General features: G+C 38.4%; 1 protein-coding gene across 4 annotated transcripts in view; it reads left to right on the plus strand.

Moving 5' to 3' along the window:
• Nucleotides 1-13,422, plus strand: part of NSMCE2 (NSE2 (MMS21) homolog, SMC5-SMC6 complex SUMO ligase) — a 268,435-nt gene that overhangs the window by 81,175 nt on the left and 173,838 nt on the right. For all 4 annotated transcript variants that reach the window (XR_013814914.1, XM_079795880.1, XM_079795879.1 and 1 more), the window contains exon 4: nt 4,139-4,292. Coding sequence is in view for 3 of the 4 variants with exons in the window: in XM_079795880.1 (XP_079652006.1) it covers nt 4,139-4,292 (154 nt within the window). In the remaining variant the exon portion in view is untranslated. The remainder of the gene's footprint in view (nt 1-4,138; nt 4,293-13,422) is intronic.

Genomic DNA, 13,422 nt, shown 5'->3' on the forward strand with positions numbered 1-13,422 from the left:
GAGAATTTGAACACAGTCACACACAGAAGGAAGACCACATGATGACATAAGAAGACGGCTGTCTTCAAGCCAAAGGGAGAGGCCTCAGAAGACATCAACTTTGCTGTCACCTTGGTCTCAGACATTTAGCCTCCAGATCTGTGAGAAAACCATTTCTCCTGTTAAAGCCACCTAGTCTGTGGCTCGCTGACAGCCTTAGCAAACTAATGCACCCAGTGCTTTAATTCACTGGGGTGTCAGGTCCTGTATCTAGGGCTTTGTCCTTAGGGAGGGAATGGCCTGGGATCTAATAGATCCTCTCTCCCCCTCTCAGAGTTCTTGGAGGTATTTTAAATTTGTCCTAGAAAATGAGGGATATCCTTCCCTTTTCAGACCTCATAACACTTAAGATCAGCTACCAACCAATGGCTTTTTCATTTCCCTTTTGGGATTATGTATCTGTTTCTCTTGAAGATACAAACAAAGCAAGAAACCATTAAAAATATAGTTGATCCCCATGTAGTGCATTGTTTTAAACAGATAATGAATTTGCAGGCTCTCGTTTTTAAAGCTAGAGTGCAATAAGTTCTCTTTGCAGTGTGTAGCTATGCCAACGGTAGCATCAGATTTCCAGAGAGGGTATTTGCTGCTGTGAATTTATGTGCTGTACAGCAGTTCTCTTGAGGTTCTGGCTATGGGGAAGAAAAGTTCTCTGAATCACTAAATTTGGTTTATTCAGGTTTTCCTAGTCATATTTCAGATTGCCATGCTGTCAACCTCAAAATGCTTTTCCCTCTATCTTCCCTCCCCCTTCTCTCCAACTCTTCTTTCCTTGTAGTGGAACTAGGAAAATTAAGTGTGTTGAGTGAGCTAGGGACTGTGTTGGAAAAAAACATTTGCATTTACTGACCATCTGCTCAGACCAGATCTTTTCTGATCACCCCAGATTAAATAATAATTTGACTCATTAAAGACCTGGAGAAGGTTCATCTGTATGCCTGCTTGTAGTATTACCATTAAAATCTCAGGTGGATGTGAGTCGGTTATATTTTATAAATCCAGAAAAAGAGACTATGATTCCTTTCTAAGAACTCATAATTTATTTTCTGTATCTACTTCAAACTCTTCATGCTGCAATCTTGAACTTGTTTCATCTTGTTCTATCTAGTGTAGCAGTAGAGGGTAGTAGTTACCATGTGTAATGGCTCTTATTCTTGAGACATAAAGCACTAATAAATTGCCTTTCTACCTTCTCTTTTCCAAATTGAGCTTTATTGTTTCTTTAGCCTTATAGGACTTAATAAAAAAAAACTTTTTAAAATATATTTTTATTGATTTCAAAGAGGAAGGGAGAGGGAGAGGGAGATAGAAACGTCAGTGATGAGAGAGAATCATTGATCGGCGGCCTCCTGCACACCCCCTACTGGGGATCGAGCCCACAACCCAAGCATGTGCCCTTGAATGGAATCGAACCTGGGACCCTTCAGTCTGCAGACCGACGCTCTATCCACTGAGCCAAACCAGCTAGGGCTTATTTAAATTTTTAAATTACGTATAAAACTTGTCATTAAAACCTCTCTATGTTTCCACAGCTCTCTTTGCTGGTGGGTCCAGCACTGGTTGAGTTTCATCAGTGCAATGAGAACACAATCAATTCCTTCACTCTATACTATAAATATAAATTTAGGCATTTTGATTTTACACTTAATTTTCATTTTTGATTTAGCTAATTAAAATGCATAGCAGCCCTAACCGGTTTGGCTCAGTGGATAGAGCGTCGGCCTGCGGACTGAAGGGTCCTAGGTTCGATTCTGGTCAAGGGCATGTACCTTGGTTGTGGGCACATCCCCAGTAGCGGGTGTGCAAGAGGCAGCTGATCGATGTTTCTCTCTCATCAATGTTTCTAACTCTCTATTTCTCTTTCTTCCTCTCTGTAAAAAATCAATAAAATATTAAAAATAAAATAAAATGCATAGCAATTAAGCAAGACTATATCAATACCAAGAATTTTTTGTATCTATCTTACAGTCTTGGCATTGCTTCTAACTGACTGGATGATAGTAGAGAAATCATTTAACTTCTTTCGATATCACTTTATTTACTTATGAAATTGGAGAAGGTAGATATCAAGGTTAGATGATCTCCAAGTTATCTTCCAGCTCAGAAAGTATGTTTTACACTCTACTAATAATTATTAACAGTTGATAAAATGTGGGTTTTAATGGGTAAATCTATTTGGAGTGAATCAGATGTGTGCTAGGCCCTGGCAACCCAGTGATAAATGAGACATCTTCCAAAGAGTTTACATGTTATTAGGGAAAAGAAACATGTAAAAATAAGCGCAATTGAATATTACTGGGGCTGTGGAAGAAATCTGTCCAGAGCATATCAGGGCACGTGGGAGAATTAGGTGAATTTTGCTTGGTGGCAGGAGCATCAGGAAAAGGCCAGTGATTCAAGGGAGCCATTATGAAGGTCTGAAGAAGAGTCACTGCGGAGAAGTGGGTGCCAGCAGCGATGGGGATGGGTCATGTGTGAGGGTGAGGAAGCAGAAACAATGGGTACAGATGATTTTTTTTCAAGGAGCTGGACTTGGATAGAAAATAGCAAGGGAGTGAGCAGGGATTAAAGAGGTTGTTTGCTTTTAAATATGGGTGTAAAGAACCAATTTAAAGGCTTTGGGCACTTATAGCGGAAAGTTTATTCTGAAGGAGATAAAGAAGATGGAATTCAGACTGAATTTGAGAACAAAGTTGAGGATAGATAGGGGACACAGATGAATAGATGTGTGATAAAGCACTCATAGCAAAACATTAATTGTGGCATCCAGGAAGTAGATGAATGGTAAAATACAATTAATTCTTTCAAGTTTTCACATGTTTGAAATTTTTATAATAAAATATTGGGAGGAAAACCAAGAACATAGATAGAGAATTTAGCTTTGAATAGAATAGGAGGCATTTATTCCTTGTTGTGGCAGCAGATGGTGAAGTTCAAGGTTAAAGTCTCAACTTCTTTTGTGAGGTCGGAGCCACTCTCACCTGCTGATGCAGAGGGCCAGAGAGGAGGAGTGGTGAGAATGGAGGGTGGAGTAGCTGCAGGTGAAGCAGCGGAGGGCACTGAGCAGATGCAGAGGGCCAGAGAGGAGGAGTGGTGAGAATGGAGGGTGGAGTAGCTGCAGGTGAAGCAGGGGAGGGCACCGAGCAGACCGGGGTTAAAGGAAGAAGTGCGCAGGGTCTGGTGCAGTGGAGCCCACAGCGCTGGGCTGTGTGCCATTGTTGTTCAGTGGTTGTCGGGAGACGGCAAGTTAGGGCACAGTGGAATACTACTCAGCCATAAGAAAAGATGAAATACTGCCATTTGCGACAACATGGATGGATCTTGAGGGTATCATGCTAAGCAAAATAAGTCAGAAAAGGACAAGAACCACATGACTTCACTTTTGTGAGATATAAAACAGAAAGCAACAGCCCCAGCTGGTGTGGCTCAGTGGATAGAGTGTCGTCCTGCATCCTGAAGGGTACCAGTTTCAATTGTGGTTAAGGGCACGTACCTCGGGTGCAGGCTTGACCCCCAGCCCTAGTTCGGGCTCCTGTGGGAGGCAACCAATCGATGTGTCTCTCACATCAATGTTTCTCTCTCTCCCCCTCCCTTTCACTCTCTCTAAAAGCCAATGGAAAAATATCCTTTGGTGAGGATTAACAAAATACAAAAACAAAACAGAAAGCAACAAATGAACAAACAAAACAAATAAAAACACATTGATACAGGTAACAGTAAAGTGCTTATCCAGGGGAGAAGTTGAAAGGGTAAATAGATGATGGAAGGAGACTGAACTTTGGGTGATATATTACAGAATTGTACACTTGAAACATGTATAATCTTTTTAACTAATTAACATTAACTAATGTCACCCCAATAAATTTAGCAAAAAAAAAAAAAAGAAGAAGAAGAAGAAGAAGAAAGCGATGAGTAGGTGGGATGAAGGATTCCCTCCATTTTCCCCAGCAATCTTTCCTGGAACAGATTGGTTCTCTAATGAGGGGATTCTGTTTTCTACCTCATTATATTTTCATTTGAATGAGATGAAGTAAAAATAATGTTACAAAACTGTGTTATTGATAACATTTAACTAAGATAATTTTATTGTCTTTGTCAGGTAAAAGAAGAACGTCCAGAAAATATACCAGATCTAAAGTTATTAGTGGAGAAGAAATTTTTGGCTTTACAGAATAAGAATTCTGATGCAGACTTTCAAAACAATGAAAAATATGTGCAGTTTAAGCAACAGCTGAGAGAATTGAAGAAGCAGTGTAAGTCAGCATGCTTTGCTTTGCTTTGGCTTTTTGAAATTAGGGAACTAACTTGATGGACAGTCCCAGAAAGCTGATTTTATGAAGTTTGCTTATCTGCTTGGCTTGATCCTCTTCCTAAATGGCTTTTTATTGTTGTTGCAATTCTGTGTTTTGTCTTAACTTTTGGTTCAAATCAGCCTGTCCGTTTCTGAAAGCCAACAGTTTCCACAAAGTGCTAAGAAAATTCCCCACCAGCTACAGAAATTTACACTGTGTTGTCCCCCTGCTGGGGAGGGGAATAGGGGGAAAAATAAAACTGAAAATTATTTTATTAAAATAACAAGGGTGTTTTTCAGATTTTAAACTGCTGTGCCAAGCTTTAAAATAAGTATACTTGATTCTAGTTTTGTTGCTTTGGAATAGTAGAAACAATATTTATTCAGACTATTTTTTTTTCTTCTCGTATATGGACCAAAATTCTCTTGATCCCTTCTATCTTTGTGGTAGTATAAATTCCATATGATTTTGAAATTTATTGCCTTCCTAATCAACTTTATTATACTTAGGTATTTTAATTAACATAATTTTGATTTTAAAATGAGGATGGGGAAAATGATTTATCATATAGGAAAAGTTTGTAGACAGTATTTGCCAGAAGCAATATATCTTTCCTACTCAGTGAAGTACACATATCCTTGTTTTCATTTTTCCTCATGAAATTCACATACTGATTTTATGTAATTTGATTGTTTTTACCTTAGTATCAGTTGTCTTTTATTATTTTTGGCTTGAGGCACTTTTATTGCTTAAAGAATTGAAGAGTGGAGCAAGTCACTTTTTTAAAAACCTAAGTTTCACATGCCTTCATTTGCATACACTTGGAACAATAGGAATGTTGTATGATATGACATACCAATTTATGACTTTATTTGTACTAAGTATAGGGATTCGTATTTTGAAATAGGCTTTCTTTTAAATATAAGCATTTTCTTTAAGTTGATGCTGAGATCTCAAAAACTAACTGAGGAAGCTGGTTTACTTTTGTCTATTTTACAGATTAAGTTTCACAATTTGGAATGTTTTGCAATCATGGTGAGACTTTTGCTTTTACTGTAGAATTAAACAGTAAGCATTTCCCCACATTTTAAAGCTATTTTCTGTTCTTCATTGAGCATCACAGCTACCAAAACCTTTCTAATATAATTTGCACTGTTGCCCAAATGAGTAGTAATCCCTTAAACAGGTAATAATTTGCTAGTGGCTTTCTGATCTTAAAGATGCTAGTGAATTTCAGTTTTGGTGTTGTTCAAAATAGCCAAACGTGTTTTATTTTACTAGTTGGAGCCAAAATCACAAATTATGACAGATTTAGTGTCTGATTATATTTCCTTTTTTTTTTTTTGGTATTTTATAATGCAGGTTGAAGATAAATATCCTAAAATATAAATTTATTTTTCGATATTTACAAAGTTATTATTCCATAAGAGATTTTTAGAGTCATATACTTGTGGGGAAACACTTTCTAGCTAATGTATAATTCAACAAAATGATTAATGTTGGAAATCATAGTTATTGTTTAAATCTCTCTAAAATTAGGGTTGGGGGTTGGGGGGCGGACAGGATTCCCCAGGCCAGCAGTACACATCATTTGGATAGACAGCTCAACCTTATGACAAAGTTAATTTATATAGAAAGAAATGCTTCCTTATATAAGGTTTCCTTATATGGTAACACTGGAAATAAGACCACTTTCCCTCTTATTTCTCCTAAAATATTCTTTAAAAAAATTTAAATCTCAAATAATAGAACAAACCAAATGTTAATCCTCTCTTAAAGATGTTGCAAATACAATTGACAGTGCATTATCATTGGCACTGCCATTAACTGGCATCAGGTCTGATGAATTTTCTTTCTTTAGATTTCAGGCTGCCCTGAGGGCCAAGTCAAAGGGTCTCTGATTTATAAAGGAGCCAGTGAAATCTGTTTGTTTTGAGCTATGTTCTCCTGGAGGCAAGGAATCACAATACTCTCTTTTTAAGATTTGAAAATACAAGCCAAGGAGGAATGGTTGCTTCGCGTTGCCTGTTTTGGCGAAGTAAAGGCTGAAGTGTGTTTGTGGGCTGCACGTTTCGGAAGGGTCCTTTCAGGAAGATAGCCACCTTGTCTTCACCGACTTTATTATCCAAGAACATGAATTGCGTGGGATTACATTTTACCAAATCAGAATCTAATCAAAGAAATGCCAGGAAGCTCTTAGGTGGGGAGAAGTCAGGATGGAGACTGAAATCAGGGGGTCTGTCTGGTGGGTGGAAGTGCCGCGGGAATGAGTCAACCAGCTGTAGTCAGCAGTTAGTTCTCAAACTGTCTGCTCTCAAGATCCCTTTACATTCTTAAAATTACTGAGGGCCCCAGAGAGCTTTGGTTCACATGGGTTATAGCTACTGATATTTATCATGTTAGAAATCAAAACTGAGGAATTTAAAATATAATAATCCATTTAAAAATCAGTAATAAACCCATTACATGTTAACATAAACAGCATTATGAGTATCTGAAATATAATAATGCATATAATAATACCATAAAGAATTAGTGAGAAGAGTGACGTTGTTTTACATTTTGGACAATCTCTTAAATTTCTGGCTTAATAGAAGGCAGCTGGACCCTCGTACTTGCTTCTGTGTTCACTCTCTTGTCATTGATAACACGAAGAAAAGCCGGCCTCAAGTCACACACAGGGAGTTAGACTTGTTGGCTGGCTCTTGTAGACCACCAGAAATTCTCACTTTGAAAATCTCAGGCCCAGGGTCCATGAACTGCGGCCTGTGGGCCGAATCCAGCCTGCCTCCTGCTTTTCTGTGGCCTGAAAGCTAAGAATGGCTTTTTAATTTTTAATTGGGGGTGGGGGGTGGGGAGTAAGAGAAGAATCCTTTTTTTGTGATATGTGAAAATGGTATGGACATTCAGACTTTAGTGTCCACAAGTGAAGTTTTGTTGGAATATAGATACATTTATTTACAGATCGTCTGTGGGTGCCTTACACTGCGATGCAGAGCTGCGTGGTGTGTCAGAGACCATCTGGCCCACAAAGCTCATATTTATTATATGGCCCCTTTCAGAAAAGTTTACTAACCCCTGGGGTCTAAGCCATAATCAGAAACAATGGCAACTTTTTTTTTCAGGTCTGTTTTTTTAATCTTGAGTTTTTTCCATAAATGCCATACATTTGTCTCAGTCACTCAGAACACTTTGAGTTGATGTTCTGAGATAAATAAAAGGCAGAGTCCTGGTACTGGGAGAAGACAATATATACACATGTGAAATAATGTGAGAACCACTAATGGCAACTATGAAATTAAAAGCAAAGAAAGGATGTCAAAAACAAATGTAATACCATGTGGGACCTACATGAAGAGAGTCAGTGTAGGAATGCAGGTTTTATCTGGGTGGCTTATCTTGCCAGTCAGTTGATAGGGGCTGCTTGGAGCTGTATTTTTAAGAAAATTCTGAGGCTGGGTTCAGACCCAGCAGGAAAGAGTGTGTGAAGGATTATGGTGGGAAGGAGGCAGTACAGATACCTAGTACTTACCATCCCTAGAATGCAAATGCAACAGATACACTCTACTCCTTTGAAGATATGATTACTTTAAAGGTAACATCCTTCAGTAGCACACGGTATTTTTTTAGTAGTTACTTATGTCTTATGGGTATTACCAGGCATTAGATCCAACCTCTTTGGACAAATCATTTTATCCCTGGGTACCAAGTGTCGTGTATATTAGAGAGATTATGTCTGCCCTATTTACTTCTCAGGATTATTGCTGAGATCTAATGAGATAGTGGATCTGACAGCCTCTAAAGGGCTTACTTTAGATTTAAGTTATTGAGAAAGCGTTAGAACAGCGTAGTGGGAAGAATATGAGCTTAGCAGCCGGAAGACCTTGGTTTGAGTCACTTAATATGTAGCCTGGTCTTCCTACTGATGTCACCCATTTTTCTGAGTTCTAATTCTTTGAGTCATACAGAGCAAGATTGCCTGGAGATAATTTGTATTCTTCTAGACAAGATGACTATGAAGGTGGTGGTGATGATAACTGAGTTAGGGAACAATTTTGCAGAAAAGAATTCCGTTTTCCTAAATGATAATCATGTTCTTACTAACCCAAGTTGTGAAATAAACAGTATGATTTGGTTTAAGGCTTTAAGATGTAGCCAGACTTTTTAAGGATGAAATTATTTTAATTTATCTAAACAATATGTTCAGGTAATGTTCTCTCTTCCTTGCCTTTTTCACTTACACTGTCTCCACTATTGCAACCTATAATTTCCTGCAATTTTAACATCAGGAGAACTTAATTAGAATGTGCCTACACCTCTGTATAGATTTCTCAAGTCATTAAGCAATCTTTCTGGCGTCCTTTATTCATTTCCCTGTTATATGATTAGCAGGCATAATAAGTTTTAGTGCAGGTCAGCAAGGCAGAAGTTAAGGGCATCAGACAAGAATTGGTACTTAGAAATCTTCAAAATATAAGGGCTTCACTTTGTGGTCAAAAATAGAATTGACTGTGAATCTGAGATCTTTAGTATTAAAATAACCTTCTATAAAATGTCATGTTGTTGCTACTTTTAAAAGTTAAGAGTAAAGAAAAACGTATTTTTTAATGCAAATTTGCTAATTTGAATTTAACCGTATACATGTTTAGGTCAAATGTGAGAAGTGCAGAACATAAGATATGGAGATTCTTGATTCCATGAGTGAATCTTAGAAATCAATTTCAGTGACAATAACATTTGTAGTGTATATATACTAGTATGTGTGTGTGTATATATATATATATATATATATATATAAGTTTATACTCTAATCTTTTAATTATATGGACTCACAAATAAACGGTGTACCTTCCCCTTTAAGCATGCTCAATCTAGATCTCAAAACTGATAAGATAGGGTGTGGCCATTCACTTCCCTCAAGGATCCCATTAATAGGGAGTTCCTTGGGAACATGAAATGCCTTCACTTTGCTGTTCCTAATGGGGTGCTTTCCCCTTCCTTCAGCATCTATTCAAAACCACAGGTAGTTCCTAGAGGGCTGGGCCTTTTGTGTTTTGCTTACTGCTGTGTTCCTTGAACTTCAGCATGACATCTAGACATTAAGCAGTCATTAGCATCTATAGCCCAGGTCCTTGATGGTCACAAGAATTTTCAGAAGACCAGAGACTTGCGATCTCATGCCCTGCCGAAAGGAGACTGCCACTGTGCCAGTCTGTTGTTGCTGTGAGTGAGTGTGGACCTGGCATGGTCAGATCTTCAGGTTCTTTCGGAAAACCCAGAAATCTAGCTGATTGGTTAGCAGATTTTCAAAATACTGTGCAAACAAAACAGTCAGTTTGTGACCTTTGATTTAACCGTCTCATAATTTAGTGCCTTGTTGTGCACTTAACGAGGGACATTAGCATTAATTTGGCCAATTAACAGTAGATTATAATTTCTTCAGAGAAAGGGATGGTTTTGCTTTCAAGATACTTCAAAGTAAGGCCATAATGTGTATTCTAAGTCATTGGGAATGTAGAGTGGAAGCCTCATGGGTTCTGTGGAAAAGTAGATGGAGGTTTTGTGGTGAGGAGCCATGTGTGGGAGCCCCTAACCCAGATGCTGATGGACACTGGGGAAGATTATAGAGAAGATTCACACCTTTGAAGATTGGGAAGGTGTGTGTGAGTTTTGAGACCTGGAAGAAAAGAGATGAAGACACAAAGGTAGTGCCAAAAGGGAAAACGTTTGGCTGTGCCTAGAAATATGTTGAGTGTATTTAAACTGGCAAAGTGTTGACCAACCTGACTTAATCCTGATATATCCTCCCACCTCTAAATATCTCTTTGTCCTAAGGTGTTGCTGTCTATCCAAACACTGTATTGCTGTTTGGCAATTAACCAAAACCCAAGATCCTTTAAGGCAGGAATATAGTTCTTACTCACCTCTGTATTCCTTTTGTTCCTCACATAACCAGAGTTCAGATAGTATTTACAGAACAGAATTATTAACTAGAATAAGAGGGTCAGAACCTAGTTAAGGCAGTCTGGTGCTAAAACTCCTTTTCCCTTCAGTAATTTATCATCAGTAAAGAAGAGGAAGAAAATTAGCATTTATAGGATTGGGATCTGAAAACAATCCTTTAAATTGCTCAAAAAAATCAACATAATGATTTTGTGTACACAATCCTTTACAGTGATGTGTTGGTATAAATGTATGGTGCATATAGCAATAGACAGTTTTTTAATAATAGTAGCATTATGCTCAGGAATTGAGGATGGCTCACTTCAAATGTGACTGCTTAGAAGACTATTTAACAAAATTTATGAAAAATTAAGTTTTCTGGCTCTTCTATAGACAGCTTTATCATCTCTGTGGCCCTCAGTTGGTCTTCATTTTATTCCTTGATATTGATGAAGCCATCACCATTTACTTGCTCAATGACCATAATTATTGGGAAATGCTAAAAACCATACATTTCACAACAGAGATTGACCTTTCAGGTTGGATTGCATCCCTGGCCTGAGGACTTACGCTCATCGAGTGAAATTCTGTCCTATGCAAATTTTTTATTCCTTGTATATTTGCTTCTATCTCCCTTCCTCTTCTCTGAGTCAACCTCTGACTGATGCTTTTCTGTGTCTCTTTCCTCCTTTCTGCTTTCTTGGTGTTTCTTACCCCATACAGTTTCTCTTTCCCAAATGTCTTTATTTACATCAGTGAAGCTAAATGGTACCCTTCCCACCTTAATGATGAAGCTGCTTCAGAGAAGTACAGTGATATTTCCAAGGTTATGAAGCTAGTTAATCATGGAACCAGCAGACAGGAACTATCAGAGATAGAGGCCGGCATCAGGGAGGATTGTGACTATCCTCCTCCTGTTTTATTTTATTTAATTTTCAGAAATGTTTATATTTTAAAGCAGATTGGGGCCCCAAATAAATAATTGAATAAGTGAAGAAAAATAGATTAATGCAAAATAGATTGACTCTCATATTGGAATTTTAGTCAAGGCCTTAAACTATCAGGGAGCTCCTTCGTGGTGAGAAATTAGCTTTTCTATATGCCCTTTATAATGAGCAATAAAGATGTCAATCTACTCAGCCTTCACCTTAGATTTGCCCTAGTCCTTTTGGAAATTAGTAATAATAAAAGTAATAGCCAGGCTTTGTATGGTGCCTAGTCCACATGATACTTAATGAGTGCTTGTTGAATTGATGAGTAACTACAGGCAGCATTGATTTGAGTGCCTACCTGTGCACAGCGTCTGGAGCTTACATTCTTTGTATACGTTATTGTTGATTTCTCACAACCCTACAAGGTACCGTATTTTCCGGCGTATAAGACGACTGGGCGTATAGAAGATTTTCCTGGGTTAAAAAGTCGTCTTATACGCCGGAAAATACAGTAACTATGCCCATTTTAAAGATTAAAAAATACGCAAAGAGAAGTAATATATAACTTCCCTGAGACCATAAGTGCTGAAACTCAAAGCTCATGTTGTTTCCCCTATATATTATACCAGCTCTTGAAAACACTCCCATGTGGTCCTCCTTTCTCTCAATTCAGGTGTTTCTTTCATCTCTTGAAAAATTGACTTGTCATAGGGCTCTTGAGTAGAGAACAATTTGTTTGGGCCTCCATGGATCCACATTGATGTACTCCAATGACAATGAGAGACTTTCTTGTTGGGTCACTTCCATTCAGAGGTCAGGGGTAGGAATCATATCAGACATTATGTAGTAGTTTATTACTGTGTGCCCCATCTAGCCTTCGAAGTGAGGTGAGGATGTATGATAATCAGCTGGAAGACTTGTTAAAATGTAGTTGTTTTATAGGTAAAGTCTCGTTTTATAGGTGAAGACATGAGACTCGTAAAAGGTAAGTGGTTTGCTCAAGGTCACAGAGGAAGTTGAGAGAGACTTAAAACTGGGCCCTCCTTTTCCAGATCCCATGGTTTTGGCATTACCAAAAAAAAATCAATAAGTAGTACCTAAGAATGCTACTTCCGGTGTAAATAGTTGCTATCTTATGCGAGAGAGGAGTGGGATATTTATTGCACTACAAGCTTAGAACAAATTCCGTGAAATTTATTTCAAATGTAACAACAATAACCCCATACACTTACACCATCTCTCTTAATCTTTGTGACATCATTGTGCAGGAGAGGAATGCATGAAAAATGCAGGTTCTGTTTTTAGCAGACTGGGTCCTGGAGGTGACATATTTGCCCTGTGTCTCATAGTCAGGAGATCACAAGGATAACAAATACGTTCCCAAGGAAAGGGGAAGCTTTAGAATGAGAGATGGCTATAATTAAAGTTATTAGGAAAGAAAGGTTCAGTTATCAAGGGAGAAATGAGTCAGCAGCAAGTTTAAACACAAACTGTGAGCTGTGGATGTCTTGTGGTGGCTTATTTTGAGAGAGTGTGATGCCATCGGTCCTCAGAAAGCAACCTGAACTTGGAATAGGGAGGCTGAATCATAAGTGTCCAGGGATGATATACATCATACTTCAGAAAATAAATATCTTGTCAAGTTATTCATTTCTGATCTTGGAAGGATTTAAGTTTCATAATTGTTAGATGTATATAATGGGTGTCCCTTTGTAGTTGATACCTCCCCCCATTTCTAGCCTCTGGCAACCAGTGTTTTGTTTTTGTCTCCATCATTGTAACTTTTCCAAAATGTGACATACATGGAATCATACAGTAGACAGACTTTGAAGTGGCTTCTTTCACTGAGCACAATGCATTTGAGATTCATCCATAGTGTTGCTACTATCATCAGTTTGTTGCATTGTGTTGCTGAGTAGTATCTCATCCTGTGGATGTTCCATAGCTGATTTATCTAGTCAGTAGTTGGAGGACATTTCAGTTGTTTCCAGCTTGGGTGCATGATGAATAGAACTATTATAAAACAGTCATGGTTTTTACATGAATACTAGAGGCCCGGTGCATGAAAATTCATGCACTGGAGGGCGGGGGGTCCCTCAGCCCGGCCTGCCCCCTCTCACAGTCCAGGAGCCCTCAGGGGTGGGAGGCAACCCGGCAATCGGGAAGGTGATGCCCCATCACACCTCTGCTGCTACCACTGCCGGCAGCACAAGCCT

The sequence above is a fragment of the Cnephaeus nilssonii genome (genome assembly GCF_951640355.1).
Source record: "Cnephaeus nilssonii genome assembly, chromosome: 18".
NCBI lineage: Eukaryota > Metazoa > Chordata > Mammalia > Chiroptera > Vespertilionidae > Cnephaeus > Cnephaeus nilssonii.